General features: G+C 39.7%; 1 protein-coding gene across 1 annotated transcript in view; it reads right to left on the bottom strand.

Annotated features, from left to right (window-relative positions):
* Positions 1-3,634: 3,634 nt before the first annotated feature.
* The window catches only part of LOC131428779 (uncharacterized), a 60,788-nt gene continuing 39,002 nt past the window's right edge, over positions 3,635-25,420 (bottom strand). Inside the window, exons 8-10 of the mRNA XM_058592824.1 lie at positions 5,492-5,735; positions 5,335-5,436; positions 3,635-5,276 (exon numbers count right to left, since the gene is read on the bottom strand). Of these exons, the coding sequence (XP_058448807.1) occupies positions 4,308-5,276; positions 5,335-5,436; positions 5,492-5,735 (1,315 nt within the window). The 3' untranslated portion in view covers positions 3,635-4,307. The remainder of the gene's footprint in view (positions 5,277-5,334; positions 5,437-5,491; positions 5,736-25,420) is intronic.

Genomic DNA, 25,420 nt, shown 5'->3' on the forward strand with positions numbered 1-25,420 from the left:
GGGGGTTTTCACGCTGTTCAAAATTCAATTACGAATTCCTTATATTACCGATAGCTTGTAGAAAAAAATACGTTGTTGGGTTAAGTACATCAAAAGATATTCATGGTAAAGTTCTGTCCATTCTTTTGCAGGGTAAATTTTGAAAAGGCGCCCCATAGTAAAGTAAGTCGTATTCAGGACAAAAGAACCGAAGAATTCTGGAATTAGGAATTGGACCTGAGCTCAAGAACTATATTCAGAACTTAGAACAGACTCAGAATTCAGTTGGATTTTAGTAGACTACAATTTCGAAACTGAAATCAGTTCCGGAATATTTTTCCAGAATCCAGTTCAGCGCGCAGGCTCTGAAATCTAAACCCGTATTCCGGAACTAAGCTCTGAAGCTTGAAGACGATTTCTCGCCACGACTACCAAAATGGGTTGCATAGAGTACAATAAAATGTCACATAATTCTTTGGGAGTATTATTATGATTCTAAAAAGAATCAAACAGAAGAATTCTGGAATAAGGAACTGGACCTGAGTTCAAGAACTAAGAGCAGACTCAGAGTTGCTACCTGAGCGTTTGAGGTTTTAACCACGAAGAAGGTGCACTTTCCGTCGCTGTTGGTTGATGATATCGCACCCTCGACCACCGGAAAGCAAATGATAAATCATTCTCACGACGTTTGCTTCCATTCAACACACAAGAAGAAATACGATTTTCGACCACGGTTCCCCTTTTATACGCATTCAGATGAAGATATGTGCCTGACTACCTCGAAATCGTCGTCCTTGCGCGAAAAGCCAAGCAAAAGTAAATAGTTTTCAGCGTTGTTTTCAAAGTTTTAGAAAACTTCATTTTTGAGTTGTTTGAGGTTATCTCACACTGTTCAAAATAATATCCTAAATTCCTGATCATATTTCTGATGAAATGGCGAAAGAATTATGTTGCTGCCCTTAATACAAGTCGAGATATTCACGATTAAGTTCTGCCCATTCTTCCATATAACTTATTTTGAAAGGGCACCCCATAGTAAAGTAAGTCGTTTTCACGCCAAAATCAAAATACAACAAATTTTTCAATTTTTTTATTTATTTTTTTTTGTATTAACTGTACTGCTAACGGATAATAGAAAAAAGTTATGTGCACAAAACCGGTACCAAAACCTCTAAATAACCACCAACCTTTGCTTTTAATGGATCAGGCTGGGACGGTTTTTTCCTTCTAAAACGCAATGTTTTATCAACACATGGAGCTCATCATTTCCATTTTTTTTCAAAAAAGAGTAAATAACATTACTTATATAAAGGTAGGTGCGATTGACGAGAAAATTTGACACATGTCAACTGAAGGTTGGTACTTTCGAAAATGGGTCAGTCCCGGGACTTTTTTAACACTGTGTTATGAAAATCACCGGTGCAGGAAAAAAACGGAATTCTATATATTAGGTGTACAACTTTGCTTCCGCCGTTTTTTCCAAAATTTAAAGCTTTATTGCGAAAAAGTGCTTACAGATGTATTATTCAAAGTATTGTCCGTCGCTAGCGACAACTTTCTCCCATCTTTCCGGAAATTTTCGGATCCCGGCTCGAAAAAAGGAGTCCTTTTTTGACGCTATCCATGAAGCAATCCATTTTTCCAATTCTTCGATGGATTGAAAATGTTGATCTGCCAGGCCGTGTGCCATCGAACGGAATAGGTGGAAGTCAGAGGGGGCGACCACTGGGGAATACGGCGGGTGGGGCAAGACTTCTCATATCAGCGTTTCCAGGGACTTTTTGACCACTTTTGCGACGTGAGGCCGAGCATTGTCGTGTTGGAGGGTGACTTTGCCATGTCGCTCTTGCTACTGTGGCCGCTTTTCTTCTAGCGCGCGACTAAGGCGCATCAGTTGCGTTCGGTAGCGATCTCCTGTGATGGTTTCACCCGGTTTTAAGAGCTCGTAGTGAATTGTTATTCATCTTTGAAGGTTTTTTCTCTTCCACCATCATGTTTGTCTTCGACACCGAAATCATCATTTTTAAAACGTTGAAACCACTCCCGACACGTTCTTTTACTCAGAGCAGCATCACCGTAAGTTTCTGAAAGCATTCGATGCGCTTCAGTTGCATTTTTTTTCGAATTGTAACAAAAAAGTAAAACTTCCCGCAAATGGCGAGAATTGGGTGCATAAACAGACATTTTCGAGCGTGAATAATACGAAAACATGAACAACTGTCACTGAAACGGCGATGACAATTCGTTAGGCACTGTACACATTCACTTTAAAGGCATTATCATCTATGTATTTTAACCAGCCTCAGCCGGTACAGCCACCTATCGGAAAACGGCGGAAGCAAAGTTGTACACCTGATAAAAGTGATACTGCGGTGAAGAAAAACTAATGTAAACTGCCTTAAGAAATAAATGTATTTATGGATGTATATAGAATTACTCGTGAATTTTTATTTTAGTTTTAAATTGAAACATAAAAAGTTATTTAGGAATTGATACACTACTTCTAAAATTAATGAACTACACAAGAATTGATTGAAAATTAACCACAACTTATGACTATATGTTTCGTCGGTATTGTGTAATGAAATCCAATTTGCGTGGAATTTGAAAATTTTATAGCTAATCATTGAAATATAAAACAAACACAAATATAAAACTGGGACTCAGTTGTGTCGACTGGGACTTGAACTGAGAATCATTAGATCACTAAGTGCGTCCGTACAGAGCAATTCCAGAAATGCTTAGCAGATCATCAGACTCGACCTTCTCCGATTTGGATGAAACTTTGCACATGGCTTCATCATGGCAAACCATAAGTTTTGAACCGATTGAGCTGTAAGTTCTTTATTTTTCAAAAGGCACGGAGGGATAGCCATCAATCTGTAGGTTTTAATAAAAGCTTTAAAAAAAATTATCAAAAAAAAAAACGAAACCCTGATTTTATTTTAATTTATTTTTTTTTGTTCATTTTGAAATTATTGAGAAAACAAAATTAATTTTTTTTCAGTGTATATTTTCGATCGATTCCCTACAACTTTTTCCTGAACGCCATTTTTGTACAATTAATGGTTTCCGAGTTGGAACGATTTGAAAAAGGCACTTTTGGTGAAATGTAAAAATACATACGCCCTTTTTAAAAATCAGTCGTGAGTTGGATTGCCCTCTCAATCGATTCAAAACTTATGGTTGGCCATACTGAAGCCATGTGCAAAGTTTCATCCAAATCGGAGAAGGTCGATTCTGATTTTGTCACTTTTTCGTCTACTCATTCCTGGAATTGCTCTATATCAAAGCACGTATCTGATTTGCAGGTAAAATAACACATATAAATGCATACGGTCGCGCAGGAAACATGCAAAACTCAAACAGTCGTGATGGAAAATTTATATACGTTTTATCTATTTTAAAATTAGTGTCGCAAAGAAAATTGATTGGAAACCAACTCAATATGGATATGAAAATATATATTTGGAAAATTATATTACATTCAATAGATAATTATGTCTAATACACATTTTGAGTTCAGCATAGATTTTTTGTTATATTTAAGTCAGATATTTTTACTGTGTAGTTTTGTTTTGTAAAAGCTACAATGCTTACCTTCGCAAGTCATGAACATTTGGTCATGTCATCAGTAAATAAGTGTCATATCCAGTTAATAGGTTGAATATGGATGGACTTGCTCTTATTGTATTTCACTTCAATTCGATTATATTCTTACCATTACCCGTTTGCTATCATACTTTTTAAGAATAAAACAAAACTGTATCGATTCTTCGCAACATACTTTTACCATGCTTTGTGACTCAAATTCGTAGTTTGGCCCTCTGAAGCAGAATGAAAAAGTAGAATCACAGATATCAGAAAAACAGGCTCGCATATGAGTTGTATGTAAAATTTGAATAAAATTTTAAATGAGTACGGCCATCACAACTACATTCACATCACGCCAACTTTTAGTTTTGATGTTAAAATCGCAACTTCATTTTTGTTTTATTCCGATTGAATTTATATGTGATTCAAACGACTTGTGAATAAAAAGCAATTTTTACATTTGGGGTAATCGCGTGAAAAATATGTCATTCGATATAGTTGGAAAGTTTTTGTAAAAGGAAGAGGCTGAATGTTTTGTAAGAACGTGGTGAACGGTTGTTGGTCCCTTATTTCCAACGTATAGAAAATTTTAAATTTTAATATTATTCGATGAATTTCATTTCCTTCGCTCTTAGTTAAAATTTGTTGAAAATAATCAATCAAAACGGTATCGTATACTTCACTCGTGGAAAATGTTTTGAATTAGTTTATAGTTTTGTCAATTTTATTGTCCTTTAATTGATTGCCTTTAGATCCAACCAAATCCCATCAACAGGGTAAAGCATGAATGGTTTTGGATCATACACAAGCGGGATTTTCGTTTTTGAATTTACGGCAATTTCAAACTTGTCTATGATTTCAACGATGCCTCTTTTCACCTGTGCTATAGCAAAACGCATTCCCAAACACATCCTGGGTCCTTCTCCGAATGGAAAATATACTCCCATTTCTCTGTACGGTTTGGTTCCGCCGGTCTCCGGTGCAAAACGTTCTGGCTTGAATTTTTCAGCTTCGTCGTAATACTTGGAATCCAACTGAACAAAATATGGTATAGCAACGGTTGTGCCTTTTGTTACGGGAATTTTTTTGCCCTTTGGACCTTCCAGCACAATATCTTTCGTGCATTGCTTAGCTAGAGTAGGAATAACAGGATGAATTCGGAGTGACTCATTCAGTACTTGATCGAGGTAGCTCATTTCTCCCAGGTTGTCATAGATTACACCTCCTTTGTTTGCTTGAAAGTGACGGATTTCGTCTCTCAGCCGCTTCTGCACGTCCGGATGCGACGCTATGTCAAACAGGCAGTTGGTCATAACCAAACTGGATGTTTCAAAGCCATCGGCAAAGAATGAGACACCGTGACCAGCAATGTCAATTTCGGAGATTTGTTTCTTCTCTTCCAGTGACAGAAGATGATCCAAATAGTCGTTGCGATCTATCTTGTTCTTTTTGCGATGTCGAATGGCATCCTGCATTATACGAATGAAAAATTCTTCAACATCCTTGGGAGCAAAAGAAAATTTGTAGAAATGTTTGATGGAAGGAAAGAATGTGATAGCAGCCGTTGCAATGCGTGCGACAAAATTGAACTCCATAATTCGACGACCCATTTCTCGAATCTCAGGCTTCTCTTTGGAGAATGATTGTGCATCGATCGCGAAGATACAGTTGGATACAACATCCGTCGTGTATTTAGACATCAACTAGAAGCGCAGAAAAGTTTTATTCTATATTTGATATATCATTAAACCAAATATTTACCTCTTTTATGTCGAAAGCAGAGCCATTTTCTTTACGTTGTTCGTTCACATATTCAGTCATTCGAGTGCTCACTTCATCCATGGACGCATAAAGTGCTTTTATCTGCAGTATACAGTATTTTATATCAATAGTAAATGTTTCGTATATCAAACGCTACCCGATTGTTTGTGAATGCTGGAGTAATTTCCGCACGTCGAGTCTTCCATTTCTCTCCCACCAGCATGAAAGGATTACGAGCAAACAATGGATCCGATTTTTCGTCCACCAGATCGGAAAATGTGTTTGCGGCAAAATGATGGAAGTTCTTCGAGAGAACTTCCTTGATCAGATCTGGATCACGGATCAGCAGCTGTGGGGCGCGAATGCTGAAATAACCGACCACCGGCTCATTCTTGAAGTCTCTGAAAGATAAATGGGATAGAAGTACAATAAATTAAGAATAATAAATCTTTTCTGGACTTCTTTTATTAATCTTCGAGATTTGAAAGATGTTTGTTTTAAACAGTTACTAATGGTATACCATTCTAAAATTCTGGAGGTTCTCTATTTAGTCGATGGGATATTGGGAAACAGATCGAGTTGAAGTTTTCTTCTTGGTAGTATTGTTTCAAATTTCATATTATTTTTCCACATTTCTACTCCGTGGTGGTTATGGACGTGTCACTAAGTGGACGACTATTTATCGTCTTTGTGGGGCTCGTTCTTTCTTTAAAAAATACAGTTTAACCTTTGAGTTGCTACTACTATTTTAATTAACAAATTTTGCTTATATACTACAAGTTAGAACAGACTTACGTCTAATGTTAATTCTTAATTTATTCCGCGCTTGCGCATAAGCCTGAATTTCGTGTTTCTTACCTCCCTAGGCTTGTGCGCATGCGTGGTTATGCTATAAGGAAGAGAGAGAACACAGGCATTCAACGACCCCTTATTTCCTTCTTTTCCTTACATTGCCCAGCTTGCGATCCCAACTATGACAAGTTAAATCCAGCTGTTTCTCCTCCCTTCAAGGAGGTCATTCACTTGTCTCGAGGCATGTGTTTTATGCTATTCCTTCCTTCTTCGAGGAGGTCATAGCCCTGCTCGAGATAAGTGCTTACATTATTTTATTTTAGCCCTTTAAACGACGACATCGGTCGTTGCTCTTATTTCTAACGGATTTTATGATTCGATGTCGTAACCCGGGAGCTCGACGATGCGGGAGATTTCATTTCTCGCTAGCTTAAATTTAGAATCCTAGTATGGGATTTAAATCTAGGCAAGCTGGTGAAACTGTCAGCCACATTTCCAACCCCCGTAAATCCACCACATCGATTTACAAAATACCGTGGCTGATATTAATCGTTTCTCGTTAATGTAGGATATAATGGTGCAGTTCTTCTTTCCTCTATTTGAACGCTTTCACATTCGCCTGAGTTATTTATTTCGTTCCTATCTGCCTCTTGTTGAGACCTTCGCAACGAGTTTCTATGAGACAAGAAAGTAGTCAGTGAATCCCAAAATGAAGCAATTAACTGCCACCCTAATCCATAAATATCGTACAATATACGCCCATGCATTATTGTGTCTACCACAAACTTCAATATTCTCCCTATCATGTAAATTCCTAAGAATGTAGAAGTTAAATTTCCCAGCCATGTCGTCCAAGATATTAATTTTTCCCAATATCTATTCAGAGCGTTCTCTATCACTCTTTCCGATACTAAGGCGTCAAAATTATATCCTTGTAGGTTTGGTTGTTGACTCGCTAAAATTTTATGAAGTACATTTGAAGCGATTCTTTTTTCTCCTTGATCATAAATCATATTACGCATCTTTTCAATGCTATCGGCATCATAAACTCCGCTTTGCATTAGGCTTGGTAGCGGCGTATACGTCCACGTCGTGACTATGTCAGTAGTTAATTTATTTGGCGACGTCGTTTCTCTCAAACGACCATCTGTAGTATACCATCTTCCGCCAAACATATACTTCGCAGGAAGGATTGGTGTACAATCTATTTCGGTTCCCCTCATTTGAAGGATTCTTGAAACTGGAGCTAAATACATTTCAGTCCCGTTATACTTTACTGGGATTTCCTGATAACATCGCTCCGCTGTTCTATGCGTGACATAGACAGGTTTGCATTCCAGAATGTGTAAAACCTCTCCTGCTACAACAGCTGTGTATCCAGATCGCTTCACTATCCCTGAAACGAACTCCGTTGGATTGAGCCGAGCTAGAGTCAGTTTTGTCTCCATTATTGTCTTGTCAACCTTGCACATTTCTGTCATAATTGTATTATAGATTTCCTCAAACTTTTGCCCAATGTAGCTCTCTACTAGCGTGATTTTTGAGTTAAAGTAAGTAAACAAGTCATAATTTTTTCCATTCGGACGTCTTTTGAATGGCGATTTGAATTCTGTTTCTTCTAGGATCAATATTCTCGGATGATCGGTTTTGTAACCATTGTATCCACATATACGAGTTGGATCTCTGGTTCTGACGGAAAATACATGTGAGTCTGAAATAGCGCTATACACGGCTTGCGTATTTCTTTTCTTACCAGCATCCACAGTTTTATTTACCATTCCTTGATAAATTACTTCGAATTCATCGTCTTCGCAACGTTTATCGCCGTTTATATCCCATGTCATATATCCTTGTTCCCCGTCTAAACATTTCCCTTGGGAGTATGTACAAACTATTCCGTTGCGTAGTGTTATCTGATCATTTTCATAATCCACAGAACTTGTATAGTCGTACAATGAAATTGCATACTCATAGTAAACCAATGCGTCTACCCAGGTGTAAAATGGTGTTCGGTAAATTCCACCCTTACACGAGCTTCCTTGTACATGACCGATTATTAGTACTTCTCCATGAGTCGTTCCGTTTCTCTTGACCTCGTTAATTCTAGTCTCTTGAGTCAAACGTACTGAATTCAGTAAGTGAGTTATTCTGCACTCTTCATTCGTGAATTCCTTAACCGAATGAGAATAGCCATATTGATAGTCCGACGTGTGAGAATGCATCCCACAATGTCGTATAGATCTTTTCAAGATGACTTTACATTGATACGCATGAGCAGATCCTTTTGCATTTTTTTTGTAAAACTTGTATTGGAACTTCTATTGTCGTTAAATTATTTGTCGGTGGAAAACATGGTGCTACGTCCAGCAACGAATATGTAGTTATATTTATCTCCGGATTCGCACAATCGTATGCAATCAATCCAGGAGCAATGGTTCCAAATGCTTGACATATTATCATCATCAAAGCTAAGGCTGCCAAACAAATATTTTTCAATTTTGTATTCTGTCTTCGGGTTGGTCTTTTGTTACTAGACTCGATGGCAATTTTCTGTTGGTTGTTTCCTTCCATTTGTGAGACCTCCACTTCATCTTGAGTGTCGGTACTTATTTTTGGTTCACTAGACTTTACGTCTAGCACCGATAATTTAACTGTAGGTTTTACTACTGTTCCTTTTTGTGTTTTTATGACGGCGGACCTAATTATACCGTCTTTAGCGCGTCGTACTTCAACCACGAGACCCTTTATCCATTTTCCTTTTCTCTCTTCATCCGGAAAAATTACTATGTCTCCTAGCTTTAGAGAGGTCGATGACTCTTGCCATTTTGGTCTCCTAGCGAGGTTTGGTAAATATTCTCTTACCCATCGGCACCAATATTCTTTCGTAATTTGCTGCACTCTTTTCCATTGCTGTCGAGTAGCTTCTGCCTTTGAGACGTCGTTTAAATTTGGTTCGGCCTCCCCTGAGCATCCCAATAAAAAATGATTTGGCGTCAACGCTTCATCATCTTCTGATTCGATAGGAATATGCGTTAACGGTCGGCTGTTGATGATAAACTCAATTTCTATTAACACACTTCGTAATATATCTTCAGGCATAGTTGTTTGAAGTGAAGGCATTATACTTTTAACTTCTTTTATCATTCTTTCCCATACTCCACCAAAATGCGGAGCGGATGGCGGGTTGAAAAACCATTCTATTCCATCACCTGCCAGCCTTTCTTGAATCTTTTTTAATTCGTTATTTGCACCTATGAAATTGGTACCATTGTCGCTGTAAAGTTGTGAAATTTTTCCTCTTCTGTGTATTACATTTTTCAGACACACAAAAAAGGCGTCAGTGCTTAAGTTATTCGCTACTTCAATATGAACAGCACGTGTTGATAAACAAGTAAACAACGCACCCCATCTTTTTTCCGTTCTTCTTCCAATCGAAACTGTCATTGGACCGAAGTAATCAACTCCGGTGAAGGTAAACGGTTTTACGTTCGCATTCAGCCGACATATTGGTAATGATGCCATTCTGGGTAGATTAGGTCGAGCTCTTTCGTTCCTGCACCTTTGACATGCACCTTTTGTCCTTTTCATCGAGGCTCGAATGTCAACTACCCAGTACCTTTGTCTAACTGCAGCAATTGCTGCGTCCATTTTTTTGTGAAAAAATTTCTCGTGATAAAATTGTAATATCAAATAAGTTGCATGATGCTTCTTCGGTAATATAATAGGATATCTAGTACCGTACGGAAGCATAGTTGCATTTTCGATCCTGCTTTTCGACTTCATTAATCCATCTGTATCTAAGAATGGCGTTAAGTTTATTATTTTACTTGATTTATCTATCGGAAAGTCCGAGTGTAATTTTCTCATTTCATCCGGATACGCTTCCCACTGTGCCTTTCGTAGTATAATATTTTCTGCTCGATCTAAAACTTCTTTTGTAACGATCCGTTCGTAAGATTCATTTTTAATTTTTGATCTCAATATGTCGACATAAATCAGGATTCTTCCTACGGCTCGTTTAGCACGTTTCCAGTTCGAACACCAATCGATGTTTATAAATTCAAATTTCGTGAAATTAGTTTCTTTGACTAAGTTCACTACTTTTATATCTTCCTTGGTATTCAACTTGATCGGTCTAAGAGGCCACAATTTTTCATCTTCTTTCAAAAATGTTGGACCATTCTTCCATATGGATTCTCTTTCTGTTGATTTTGTAGCTTCATCGGCTGGATTATTCTTCGAGTTCACCCATCTCCATTGCGTCATCGATGTGCATTCTAGAATCTCGCTAATTCTTAGGCCGACAAACTGCTTGTATTCTCTGGGATCAGATTGAATCCAGGACAAGACTACCGTCGAGTCTGTCCAATATATTACCTTTTCTACCTTAAGTCGCAGACTCTTTAAAACGGTTTCAGTTAACCTAGTTCCTAAGACCGCGGCCTGTAGTTCCAGTCTGGGAATTGATAAGAGTTTAGTTGGCGCGACTCTGGCCTTCGCAGCTATTATGGTTACGTCGACTCGGTCATCAAATATTGTTCGCATATAAACAACCGCTGCAAATGCTCTATCCGAAGCGTCAACAAACGTATGTATCTCTCTTTTTACTCCTTCTGAGAGATAAGAATAACATCTTGGAAATTTGATTCCTTTTAGACTGTCAATTCGCTTTTCCCATTTGCTCCATTCCATATACATTGGTTCGGGGATTTTATCGTCCCAGCCGATCCCTAATTTCCATAAGTCTTGGATCAATATTCGGCTTTTAATTGTTACATTAGATATCAAACCTAATGGGTCATAAACGCTCATGCTGGCGGATAGTAATTGTCTCTTAGTAGGCCATTCAGGTAAGTCTGACATCTTTACTCGATATCTTATGGTGTCATCGACGACGTTCCAATAGACACCTAAAACCTTTTCATAAGATTGCTCGTCATCGCCTAGCACGATTTCTTCCTTATGCATAATTTTGTCTTCAGACAATGAGTTTTTCAAATCTTTGGAATTTGTTACAAAATTCCTTATATTAAAATGTCCGTGTGCGTGAATCTTTATTACATTTCCCACAGTTTCCTTAGCCTCATCTATTGAATCGAAACTGTCGAGATAATCATCCACATAGTGGTTTTCAATTATCGCAGTTACCGCCTTTGGATAATCGATTTGGAATTTAATGGCATTTTGGTTTTTAACGTATTGTGCACACGACGGTGAGCACGTTGCACCAAAAGTCATTACTTGCATGACGTACACACACATATCCTCTTCTTCTGCAAATCTATACAGAAAACGTTGAGAGTTTTGATCGTCCTTTTTAATTTTAACTTGGTGAAACATTTCCTGAATATCACCAGTGACCGCAAGTTTCCCTTCCCTGAATCTAATTAAAATACTTAATAAAGACGTAGTTGCGTCAGGCCCTGAAAGTAGTTTGGAATTCAAGGATTGTCCTTTTATAATTGCGGCTGCGTCAAACACTAGCCTCGGTTTTCGAGGAATTTTATTTGGATTTGTAACTGAAAAATGCGGTATGTAGAATGTTCGTCTTGAATCTTGCATTAACTCTTCTCGGTTTAATTTTCTTACGTATGCCTTTGATTCATACTCCAATATTTTATCATTATACCACCTTCGCAACTCAGGATTTTCACGCATCCTTTTCTCTTGTCCCTTTAGTCTGCTTAAGGCAACTTGATAACTATCTTGGAGCGACACGTTATCTTCTTTCCATAATAGTCCTATTTCATATTGACCATTTGTATAATTAATCGTGTCTTTCATAATTTGTAAAGCTCTTTCGTCTTGCTTAGACATGAGAGGCTTACTAGGTACCATAACGCCAAATTCTTCAGTCGAGAAATAACTACGCATCATTTCCTTCATGGATTTTTCTTCGGAAGTCTCGTCATTATTAATCATCATTAAAAAGTTATTTTGTTTTCGATCGTCCATTTGTGTCCCGTATATTACCCATCCAATTTTAGTTTTCTGAGCTATCGGCTCATTAAATCTTCCTGAACGAGTATCGATAGCACGCATGATATTAGAATGCGGTAATCCTATCAGAAGTTTTGGTTTCTCGTTTCCGTAATCACTAAATTCAACATCTGAGAGGTAAGGATAACTTTTTACCAGTTGCTTCTTCCGAATGGATTGCGTAGGCAGAGACATTTCCTTTAATGTTCGTACCTTTTCTAACAGATACGTCTTCCCCTTGTAGCCCTTAATTCGAACTGATATTTCCTCGCTACCTTTGTCTACTTGCTCTTCGCCATTTGTCCAAGACAACGTTAACGGTTTCTGTTTTCCGCTTATTCCAAGCTGTCTGGCAACTTCCTCTAAAATTAATGTTGTTGACGAACCTGGGTCTAAAAACGCTAGTACGTCAACCTGTTTATCATTATTTTTCAATGTTACTGGTATAATCTGATACAAAACCTTTCCCTTCTCCTCATGATAATGAACCTTTTCGGCCTCCTTCTCTTTTTTCTCAGAGACCAGGATTGAGTTCTCTGAATTTTGATGTATCAGTGTATGATGTTTACCTGTACATCCCTTTACCTCACACCTTTTCTTGAAAAGGCACGTTTTCAATCGATGATTGGCATAATTGCAGCAATTGAAGCATGCTTTATGCTTTATGAGTATGGCTTTTCTTTCTTCTACATTTGACTTCAAGAACGTAGGGCATTCTGTTGTTTTGTGTTGTTTATTACAGGCAAAACAAGATACCTTTCTTTTGTTAGTATCGAAACTTTGATGCGTATAAACCTTATCTTTAGGTTTCATTTGTTTATCAGTTCTCAATTTCGACTCTGTTAGTTCCTGTGCAATTCTTTGTTGAGGCCTCAACCATTGGAGAAGATCCTCTAGTGTTGGAATTTCATAAGGATGTGCTTCTGATGCAGTATCCTTACGATCAATTTCCTTTCGAGCCCAGTCTTGTCTTAGATTAAATGGCAATTTGTCTAAGATTTCATCTATCAGGGCTTGATCTTGCATATATCCTAAAGAGTTCGTTATCTTTATGTTTGTAACGAGATTATCAATCGTCGTTACAAACTCTATGACACTTTTTGGAACTTCCATTCTAGGATTCTTCAGTTCCTTTACTTCGTTTCTGAAAAGTTTATATATTTTCTGTTGGTTACCAAAGTTTTCCTTTAAGGTAGCCATTATCTTTGGAACATTTTTGCTATCTAGCAATAGAGGTTCCACAATTTTTAATGTATCACCCTTAAGATGCTTCTGGAGACGAGTCAAATTTTCTAAGTTAGAAAACTCGCCTTCTTTTGTTGTCTCCTTAAACGTGTTCTCGAATTTGGACCAAACTTTAAATGATCCATCGAAATAGGGCAACTCCATCAGAGATTGCCTTGCAAACATCCTTACCATTTTTGCGGTCGCGTCTTCGGAACCGCCCTTGGACACACCTGGCTTGGATGATGATGCACCTTTCATGTTATTTGCTAGATCGGCAAAAAACTCTCTTTGGCATCGAAACATCTCTTCTGACTGTCTCAGGAGACCCTTGCTCGATTCTTCTGATGATCGTCTTAAATTGGCGACCTCACCTTCAAGCGCTTTTATTTGCGCCTTTATTATCGTACATTTTGGGCAAGCCCAAAACTCAGCCTTAGTTGGAATATGATCCAACCGCACACAGACGATATGAAACCATCTGTCGCAGTCGTCACAACAGACCATATTGTCTGCTGAGTCGGGGTTATCGCACAGCTGGCAATGTCCCTTTTTATTCTGTTTGTATTTAATCCCTCCCGACGCCATGTTCTCTCTCTTACCTTGTTTTCTTTTAACAATTAAGATGATCTAGTAGTGCGATGGCTTCCGTTTTCCGGCTGCTCGGCGACTGCTTCTGAATCCGGGTGTGCGATTTTAGTGCGCCTGTCTTAGGCCGCACTACACTTTATACGCTAACTTGCGTATTGACTTGGAACAAATGTTCGATTTTAGTGCGCCTGACTTAGGCCGCACTACACTTTATACGCTAATTTGCGTATTGACTTGGAACAAATGTTCGATTTTAGTGCGCCTGACTTAGGCCGCACTACACTTTATACGCTAACTTGCGTATTCACTTGGAACAAATGTTCGCTTTTTAGTGCGCCTGGCTTAGGCCGCACTACACTTTATACGCTAACTTGCGTATTCACTTGGAACAAATGTTCGCTTTTTAGTGCGCCTGACTTAGGCCGCACTACACTTTATACGCTAACTTGCGTATCACTTAGAACAAATGTTCGCTTTTTAGTGCGCCTGACTTAGGCCGCACTACACTTTATACGCTAACTTGCGTATCACTTAGAACGAATGTTCGATTTTTAGTGCGCCTGACTTAGGCCGCACTACACTTTATACGCTAACTTGCGTATCACTTAGAACAAATGTTCGCTTTTTAGTGCGCCTGACTTAGGCCGCACTACACTTTATACGCTAACTTGCGTATTCACTTGGAACAAATGTTCGCTTTTTTAGTGCGCCTGACTTAGGCCGCACTACACTTTATACGCTAACTTGCGTATCACTTAGAACGAATGTTCGATTTTTAGTGCGCCTGACTTAGGCCGCACTACACTTTATACGCTAACTTGCGTATCACTTAGAACAAATGTTCGCTTTTTAGTGCGCCTGACTTAGGCCGCACTACACTTTATACGCTAACTTGCGTATCACTTAGAACAAATGTTCGCTTTTTAGTGCGCCTGACTTAGGCCGCACTACACTTTATACGCTAACTTGCGTATCACTTAGAACGAATGTTCGATTTTTAGTGCGCCTGACTTAGGCCGCACTACACTTTATACGCTAACTTGCGTATCACTTAGAACAAATGTTCGCTTTTTAGTGCGCCTGACTTAGGCCGCACTACACTTTATACGCTAACTTGCGTATTCACTTGGAACAAATGTTCGCTTTTTTAGTGCGCCTGACTTAGGCCGCACTACACTTTATACGCTAACTTGCGTATCACTTAGAACGAATGTTCGATTTTTAGTGCGCCTGACTTAGGCCGCACTACACTTTATACGCTAACTTGCGTATCACTTAGAACAAATGTTCGTTCACTTTTCAGGTCTTAGAAGACCTGGGTAGCACTTTTACTGGTAAACTCTTTTTTGGCTTGTCCTCTCTGGATGAAGCCACCAAACAATGTGGGGCTCGTTCTTTCTTTAAAAAATACAGTTTAACCTTTGAGTTGCTACTACTATTTTAATTGACAAATTTTGCTTATATACTACAAGTTAGAACAGACTTACGTCTAATGTTAATTCTTAATTTATTCCGCGCTTGCGCATAAGCCTGAATTTCGTGTTTCTTACCTCCCTAGGCTTGTGCGCATGCGTGGTTATGCTATAAGGAAGAGAGAGAACACAGGCATTCAACGACCCCTTATTTCCTTCTTTTCCTTACATTGCCCAGCTTGCGATCCCAACTATGACAAGTTAAATCCAGCTGTTTCTCCTCCCTTCAAGGAGGTCATTCACTTGTCTCGAGGCATGTGTTTTATGCTATTCCTTCCTTCTTCGAGGAGGTCATAGCCCTGCTCGAGATAAGTGCTTACATTATTTTATTTTAGCCCTTTAAACGACGACATCGGTCGTTGCTCTTATTTCTAACGGATTTTATGATTCGATGTCGTAACCCGGGAGCTCGACGATGCGGGAGATTTCATTTCTCGCTAGCTTAAATTTAGAATCCTAGTATGGGATTTAAATCTAGGCACGCTGGTGAAACTGTCAGCCACAGTCTTAGTCATCAAAAGAAGCCCTTAGTCTAGTGCAAATGATCAATTCTGGTTTTTAATAACAGAAAAGATGGTGAAACCATGGTTTTGTATGCTAAGAATCGACTGCAGTATTTTGAAATAGAATGATCAAAATTTACAAAACGAATGTTGTAACACTAGAGCTTTGCTTTGCAATCTTTTCAGAAATGATGTTACAGCTAAATTATTTACAGACATTGGTGAAACATTAACTGCCCATACACGCATATCAGTCCCATATAGATTTTCGCCAATTTTGAGTTAGTTTGAGGAATGAAATCCATCCTCAATATACTCTCAGAAATTGCAATAAAAGTTGAGGGTTTGTTTAGTAAAATGAGAAAAAAATATCAACTCATGTCTGTCCCATATGCAAAGTAGCCGCATATCAGTCCCTTGCAGTGCAAATTTCAATAATTTCATTTGTTGCAATATTTAAATAGCAAAGGTGTATTACCGATATTTCATGTGATAATACCATGATTTAGTATTAGGTAGCACAATAAATCCAAAAATTTGTAAATAAAATTTTGATCGTCTCTTTCTCGACATGCCGATTTTCCATATGGGACTGATATGCAAGTATGGGCAGTTGAGTTATTGATGAAAAATAGTTATTTAAACATTTAAATTTGATTCTCCTAGAAGAAATTTTTTTCGAAATATTAGGACTCTAAATTCAAAGCATTCCGGTTGAAATGTGTCGTGCAACGAACAACTGCAATCGTTATTAACTACAAACGGTAGCGTAGTCGAACTTCAATGAAAGAAATGGAACTTGCATTCGAATCAACATACAAGAGCTGCAACTAAACATATCTATATCTATAATATACACAGTTCCACTGCAACTATCGGGCTGATCGGACGCAAGTTCGTGTTTCTCCAGTGGTGCGGTAAATTGTTTTATTCCGCTTTCAAGGTCATTTCGTATTCTATTGTCTGAATCAGTGCGGTCGAGTGATAGTTCGAATTAATCCGTCTTCAAGGTCAATTGTGAGTTGTGTAAAGAAGCACTGTGTGGTACCGTTAGCCAGCGCCCAGCTGGGCGCTGCTGCTATATTGTTAACAAATACATTGGACAGTGTATAGTGAAAAAACGTATAAGATTCCATTGTACAGTGCAGAAAGAGACTGCAAAAAAGTGCTTTTTCCTCTAGGAGGTTTTTTGCACTTTATTGATCAGGAATATCCACCGATTGCCTAGGACCGGGCCTTGTCTGCCGTTCACCCTTTGAGAGCTAAAGCTAAGTATTTTTGCCTTTTTCTTTTTTCCCCCTGTTCTTCAATACCACTACATTTGTCCTCCAATATTTACCCGCACGGACACATTTCCGTGCCATGACAGAAGGCACAGAATTGCCTGACCTCCCTCCAGATGACAAAATGGAATCATCTTATAGCCAAATATCTCGTGTAAAAAATTATCCCGATGGACTTGCACTCCCGGCCGGACCGTATGCGGTTTACATCCGGACCAAAGCCAACGGTAAAAAATTGAATCTTCTAAGACTTTCTGAAGACCTGTCCTCGCGATACAATACCGTACAAAAAATTGAAAAAGTACGCCCGGACAAGCTTAGGGTCTTGTTAGCCAGTGCAAAACAGGCTAATGAGATCGTTCAAAATGAGCATTTCACGCGGGAGTATCGCGTATACGTACCAGCTCGCGAAGTCGAGATAGACGGCGTGATCACCGATCCGAGTCTGACTTGCGAGGACGTTCTTAAGCATGGGGCAGGCGGTTTTAAAAACCCCTTACTCAAGAACGTTAAGATACTGGACTGCAAGCAATTGCGTTCAGTATCGACCGCTGAGGATGGCACTAAGTCCTATATCCCATCAGACTCGTATCGGGTGACTTTCGTTGGCTCGGCTTTGCCTAACTACGTCCTCCTGGACCGAATTCGTTTACCTGTTCGCCTTTTTGTGCCGCGGGTCATGAACTGCACTAATTGCAAACAATTGGGACATACAGCATCCCATTGTTGCAATAAATCCCGGTGTATAAAGTGTGGAGGGAGTCATGCGGATAACTCCTGCAGTGGAGACAATGAAAAGTGTCTCTACTGTAAGGAGGGGCCGCATGACCTCTCTGATTGTCCCGCGTACAAATTGCGCCAGGATAAGATGAGGCGTTCACTTAAGCAACATTCAAAGCGTTCTTTTGCTGAAATGTTGAAGAGTGCTACGCCTCCAGTAAACCTGTACGCTTGTTTGGCAACTGACGAGAGCGAATATGATGACCCCCTCGAAGGTACATCTTCGGCTGTCCCTCTTAGCTCATCATACAGAAAGAGAAGAAATAAATCTTTTCAAAAGCTCCCTAGTAAGGGTTCGAAGATGTCCTCTGATGGGTCTCGAAAAATTACAACAACTGGTAGTGATGGCAAAAAACCAGAGAGAAAAGCTCCAGGCCTTGGAAAATTAAATTCCGAGCAAGAATTTCCATCACTTCCTGGGACTTCAAAACCCTCGAAAGTCCCTAAAGATCAGTCAGAAAATTTACCAAATACTGGGTTTGTTAAATTCTCTGATATTGTGGACTGGATCATGTCTACTTTCAATATTTCTGAACCTCTTAAAAGCCTGATAATGGCTTTTATTCCTACAGTTAAAACATTCTTGAAGCAGTTGACTGCAAAATGGCCCCTTCTTTCAGCGATCGTATCCTTCGATGGCTAAGACACCCACCGAGGTCACGGATACAATCACTGTTATACAGTGGAATTGTAGAAGTATCATCCCAAAAATAGATCCTTTCAAATTTCTAGTAAATAATCTGAAATGTGACGCATTTGCATTGTGCGAAACTTGGCTAACTTCTGAAATACCCTTAAACCTCCACGATTTTAACATTATTCGTCTGGATCGAGATGATTCCTATGGAGGAGTACTTTTGGGGATCAAAAAGTGCTATTCTTTCTATCGCATTAACCTCCCCTCGATACCAGGTATTGAAGTTGTCGCATGTCATGTTACAATCAAAGGCAAGGACCTTTGCATTGCTTCCATCTACATTCCCCCAAGAGCCTCGGTTGGGCATCGGCGGCTCAATGATATCATAGAGCTTCTTCCCGCACCGACGTTGGTTTTAGGAGACTTTAACTCACACGGTACGGGATGGGGCTGTCTTCACGACGATAACAGATCAACTATGATCCATGATATCTGCGACAACTTCAATATGACAATCTTGAATACGGGAGAAATGACACGAATTCCTGCACCACCAGCAAGACCAAGTGCGCTAGACTTATCCCTTTGCTCGACATCGCTACGGTTGGATTGCACGTGGAAGGTAATCCCTGATCCCCACGGTAGCGATCATCTGCCTATCGTAATTTCAATCGCCACCGGATTAAGACCATCGGAAACAATCAATGTTTCGTATGACCTCACACGAAACATTGATTGGAAATGCTACGCAAATTTGATATCTGAGAATCTAGAAACAACACAAGAACTTCCTCCGGAGGAAGAGTACACGTTTTTGGCTGGCTTGATTCTCGACACCGCGACTCAAGCTCAGACGAAACGTGTACCCGGCGCGAAAACTAACATCCGTCCCCCCAACCCGTGGTGGGACAAAGAGTGCTCAGAATTAAACGCGGAGAGAACTTTATCATTTGTCGAGTTTAGGAAAAACGGAACACCTGATAATTTTAGAAACTACGCGGCATTAGACGCTAAAATGAAAAGCTTGATTAAAGCGAAGAAAAGCGGTTATTGGCGTCGATTCGTAGACGGATTATCGAGAGAAACATCAATGAGCACTCTTTGGAATACAGCCCGACGAATGCGCAACAAAAACACCACAAACGAAAGCGAGGAATATTCTAACCGCTGGATATTCGATTTCGCTAAAAAAGTATGTCCTGACTCTGCTCCGGAACAGGCAATCATGCGCGTTGCTTCATCAAACAGAAACGAAACACCTTTTTCGATGGTCGAGTTCTCACTTGCGCTTTTATCGTGTAACAATAAATCTCCGGGGTTAGACAAAATCAAATTCAACTTGTTGAAAAATTTGCCTGACTCTGCCAAAAGGCGCTTATTGAATTTATTCAATAGGCTTCTTGAGGATAATATTGTCCCACATGACTGGAGACAAGTAAGAGTTATTGCCATTCAAAAACCAGGGAAACCAGCCTCCGATCACAATTCGTATCGGCCGATTGCTATGCTTTCCTGTATCCGGAAATTGTTCGAAAAAATGATTCTGTTTCGTCTAGACAATTGGGTCGAGACTAATGGCTTACTTTCAGATACACAATTCGGCTTCCGCAGGGGCAAAGGAACGAACGATTGTCTTGCGTTGCTCTCAACCGAAATTCAAATGGCATTTGCTCGTAAAGAACAAATGGCGTCAGTTTTCCTAGACATCAAGGGGGCTTTTGATTCAGTTTCCATAAACATCCTATCTGAGAAGTTGCATCAGCATGGTCTTTCACCAATTTTGAATAACTTTTTGTATAATCTGTTGTCCGAGAAATACATGTATTTCGCGCATGGTGATTTGTCGACAATACGATTCAGTTACATGGGTCTTCCTCAGGGCTCATGCTTAAGCCCCCTTTTATACAACTTTTACGTGAACAACATTGATGAATGTATCAACACATCTTGCACGCTAAGACAACTTGCCGACGACAGCGTTGTGTCTATTATAGGACCCAAAGCTGCCGATCTCCAAGGACCATTGCAAGATACCCTCGACAACTTGTCGACATGGGCTCTTCAAATGGGTATCGAGTTCTCCACGGAGAAAACTGAGCTGGTTGTATTTTCAAGGAAGCGAGAACCAGCACAATTAAAGCTTCAACTAGGGGGTGAAACCATAGCTCAGGTCTTCACATTTAAATATCTCGGGGTCTGGTTCGACTCCAAAGGCACCTGGGGATGGCACATTAGGTATCTGAAACAAAAATGCCAACAGAGAATCAATTTTCTTCGTACAATAACCGGATCATGGTGGGGTGCCCACCCAGGAGACCTGATCAGGTTATACCAAACAACGATATTGTCCGTGATGGAATACGGATGCTTTTGCTTCCGATCCGCGGCGAACACTCATTTCATCAAGCTGGAAAGAATTCAGTATCGTTGTTTGCGTATTGCCTTAGGTTGCATGCAGTCGACTCATACGATGAGTCTCGAAGTGCTCGCGGGCGTCTTACCGTTGAAAAACCGATTCTGGGATCTCTCATATCGATTGCTAATCCGATGCGATATCTTGAATCCTCTGGTGATTGAAAACTTCGAAAGGCTTGTCGAGCTCAATTCTCAGACCCGTTTTATGTCCTTGTATTTTGATTACATGGCTCAGAATATTAATCCTTCTTCGTTTGTTTCCAATCGTGCTCATTTCTTGGATACTTCTGATTCTACTGTGTTTTTCGACACATCCATGAGAGAAGAAATTCGTGGAATCCCGGATCACGTGCGCCCTCAAGTGGCCCCAAATATTTTTTATAATAAATTTAGAACAGTCAACTGTGAAAAGGTGTTTTACACTGACGGTTCAAACATCAACAGGTCCACAGGCTTCGGCATCTTCAATCAAAACATCACCGCTTCTCACAAACTCAATGATCCGGCTTCAGTTTACGTCGCAGAATTAGCTGCTATTCAGTACACCCTTGAGATCATTGAAACCTTGCCCAAAGACCATTACTACATTGTCACGGACAGTCTAAGCTCAATAGAAGCTCTCCGGGCAATGAAGCCAGGAAAGTATCCCCCATATTTCCTGGGGAAAATACGGGAACACTTGCGAACTTTATCTGAACGGTCTTATTTAATATCGTTAGTCTGGGTCCCTTCGCATTGTTCCATTCCAGGCAATGAAAAGGCAGACTCATTGGCTAAGGTGGGCGCATTAGAAGGTGATATTTATGAAAGACCAATCTGCTTCAATGAATTTTTCAGTATCTCTCGTCAGAAAACTCTCGAAAGTTGGCAAACTTCATGGAGCAATGGCGAACTGGGACGATGGCTACATTCCATTATCCCTAGGGTATCGACGAAACCTTGGTTCAGGGGGATGAACGTGAGTCGCGATTTCATTCGTGTTATGTCGCGGCTCATGTCAAATCACTACACTTTCAACGCACATCTCCGGCGTGTTGGGCTTGCGGAGAGCGGTCTCTGCACCTGTGGCGACGGTTATCAGGACATCGAGCATGTCGTGTGGTCGTGCGTAGAGTATCGTGACGCCAGGTCGAAGCTACTGGAATCCCTTAGGGCCCGAGGTAGACCGCCTGAGGTTCCGGTTCGGGATGTGTTGGCGAGTCGGGATAGTTTATATATGCTTCTCATATACCAGTACCTTAAACACATTGATATACAAGTGTAATGTGCTATCCCTCGCTCAGAAAGTATAAACTCCACCTACAGGTTCGACACTAACATCCGCCCGATTCTCTCGATCCCCGTCCCTGTCCACCATCTTCATTGGAACTAACAAGATCTTTTTTTGTCACTAACTTTTTCGTTACCCCTTCCCTGTCTCTTCACCATCTCGATGGCAACTAATTAGATCTTTATCGTTTTCAAACATTTTGTTCCCACATCCCCTTTTTACCCCGTTTCCACAATATTTACTTTTTTTTTTCATTCTCTTCCGTAACATCACCATCATCGTCCACGGAAGGCCGCCCCAGTCGAAAACCAGCACGCGGGCCACCCGCCGGGCCTTCGTAGCCTGGGGGTGTTTCCCGCGGACCCACACGGACCGAATGATGCGGCCAACATGGATCTTCGCCAACGGCATATGGAAGACCCTCATGCAATATTCAATTCACCGGCCACTACCGATCGCTTCTCGAGAATCCGCTACCGCTACATTACATAATGATACTATTCTAGTTTTAAGTTAGTCGTAATTAAGATTAGTAAATACCCTTGGCATCTTAGAGCTTAAGCAGTGTGCCTTAAAATTATATTATAATATTGAATAAAAATCTATAATATACATTCAGTTTCTCTTTAGGTATGTGTCTGAAGCATATCGATGCGTTAAGAAATCAAACAATAAACAATATCTAAAGCATAAAAGCATTAAATATAATATTCTCGTGTGTGTGAAAGCCCATGTGCCTTAGATATGTGTGTGCATGATCGTGTTATCTTCGAAAATTCATGTTACATTACGATAAGGTTCTTTTCATTGAAAAGAAAGTGTTGTAGCAGAATTTTTTCCCTGACGTCCTGAATGGTGTGTTGCGTATGCGTTTGAATAAGGCTTTTCCTTCAAACGCGATGTTTGACCAGGACTTGATTTATCCATGTTAAACGCTTATTACCTACAAGAATCAGCTGTACCGATTTTTACATACTTATATTCAAATGAAAGCTCTCACATACTCGTATAACAATACTGACTTTTATTTGGATACTACTTCCGGTTTTGAAATTGCACGGTGATGAGTAGAAAAATGTTCATTGTAAAGGCGATTTTCTATACATGACAAGATAAAAACGAAAAAAAAAATCCTATGAGCTATAAAAATTATGTTGTGTACGTCTTGTTAATCTCATTGGCCATAAAAATTGATTTAGGATTTATCGGTTATTAGTTCTCCGGTTCCGGAAGTACCGGAGACAGTAGTCAAAAGATTTGTTCTAAGTTTATCTTAAAACTGTTCCTATTTGAAAGATATATCAGTTGATGGCCAAATAATCAATTCTATAACCTCGAAACGAAGTTCATTTGATTTTTACAGTGATGACCGAATAGAATTTCAAATTCTTAGTTTAAAATAAAAGGTATTATGGCTCTATATACTGCTGTTGAATCTCATCCGGATACTGCTTCTAGATCTGGAACTTCCGGGTGAAGTGTGTTCAAAATTTGAAATCATCATTAAGAGCGACGACGGAGAATCGGGAGAAATTCTACTAAATTTATTTATTCAAAACTGTTTCAACAAATTTGTGTACGTACAAACTTTTTTGTTTAAGGAGTGTATCGAAAACAAGCTATCCACATACAGTTGTGTTGCACGCATGTTTTTGTGATGGTTTTTTATGCTCAGATCACAGCATGCTGTGCGTTTGGCTGTCAGCTTTCGTTTGTTTACTTGTTTGTGCGGTTGAAATTTTGCGTTTTCAAAATGTCGCGTATTGAGAAGGAAGTGAAAATTAAGGTTCTGGACACATGGCTAAGTGAGAAGGGTATTACTATGCGAATATTGGCGAAGCGGTTTGTAATTCATCATGCCAGTGTTAAAACCATCATTGATAAGTTTGGGGAACGCTATTCTTCGGATGAGCTACCAGGAAGAGGCAGAAAATCCGGCTCTTCCAACCCGAAACTGGACCAGAAAGTGGTATCTCTAATCATGAAGATGTATTGTATTGTATTGTAAAAGGTGATTTTTTTGAGGTTAGGATTTTCATGCATTAGTATTTGCTCAGATTTTTTGAGGTTATGATTTTCATGCATTATTATTTGCTCAGTATGCTCTGACATTTCATCATGAATAGACTTACTAACGAGCAACGCTTGCAAATCAGTGAATGGGCCCTAGAAAAGTTGGCAGAAAATCCGCTTTTTTATCGACAAATTTTGTTCAGCGATGAGGCTCATTTCTGGTTGAATGGCTACGTAAATAAGCAAAATTGCCGCATTTGGAGTGAAGAGCAACCAGAAGCCGTTCAAGAACTGCCCATGCATCCCGAAAAATGCACTGTTTGGTGTGGTTTGTACGCTGGTGGAATCATTGGACCGTATTTTTTCAAAGATGCTGTTGGACGCAACGTTACAGTGAATGGCGATCGCTATCGTTCGATGCTAACAAACTTTTTGTTGCCAAAAATGGAAGAACTGAACTTGGTTGACATGTGGTTTCAACAAGATGGCGCTACATGCCACACAGCTCGCGATTCTATGGCCATTTTGAGGGAAAACTTCGGAGAACAATTCATCTCAAGAAATGGACCGGTAAGTTGGCCACCAAGATCATGCGATTTGACGCCTTTAGACTATTTTTTGTGGGGCTACGTCAAGTCTAAAGTCTACAGAAATAAGCCAGTAACTATTCCAGCTTTGGAAGACAACATTTCCGAAGAAATTCGGGCTATTCCGGCCGAAATGCTCGAAAAAGTTGCCCGAAATTGGACTTTCCGAATGGACCACCTAAGACGCAGCCGCGGTCAACATTTAAATGAAATTATCTTCAAAAAGTAAATGTCATGTACCAATCTAACGTTTAAAATAAAGAACCGATGAGATTTTGCAAATTTTATGCGTTTTATTGTTTAAAAAAGTTCTCAAGCTCTTAAAAAATCACCCTGTATAATGTATTAAATTTGGCCAAACAAGCAGGAACGAGTATCGAAATGATCCAGCGTATCAAGAGGCGAAATCACCTGAAGACCTACAAGAAGCAGAAAATCTCGAAACAAAGTGTAGAACAGAAGAAGCGAGCAGCAACAAGGGCCCGGAAATTGTATTCGCGTCTTTTGCAGTGTCCGGATGCATGCGTTTAGATGGACGAT

This window comes from Malaya genurostris, chromosome 2, assembly GCF_030247185.1.
Source record: "Malaya genurostris strain Urasoe2022 chromosome 2, Malgen_1.1, whole genome shotgun sequence".
NCBI classification, from domain to species: Eukaryota; Metazoa; Arthropoda; class Insecta; order Diptera; family Culicidae; genus Malaya; species Malaya genurostris.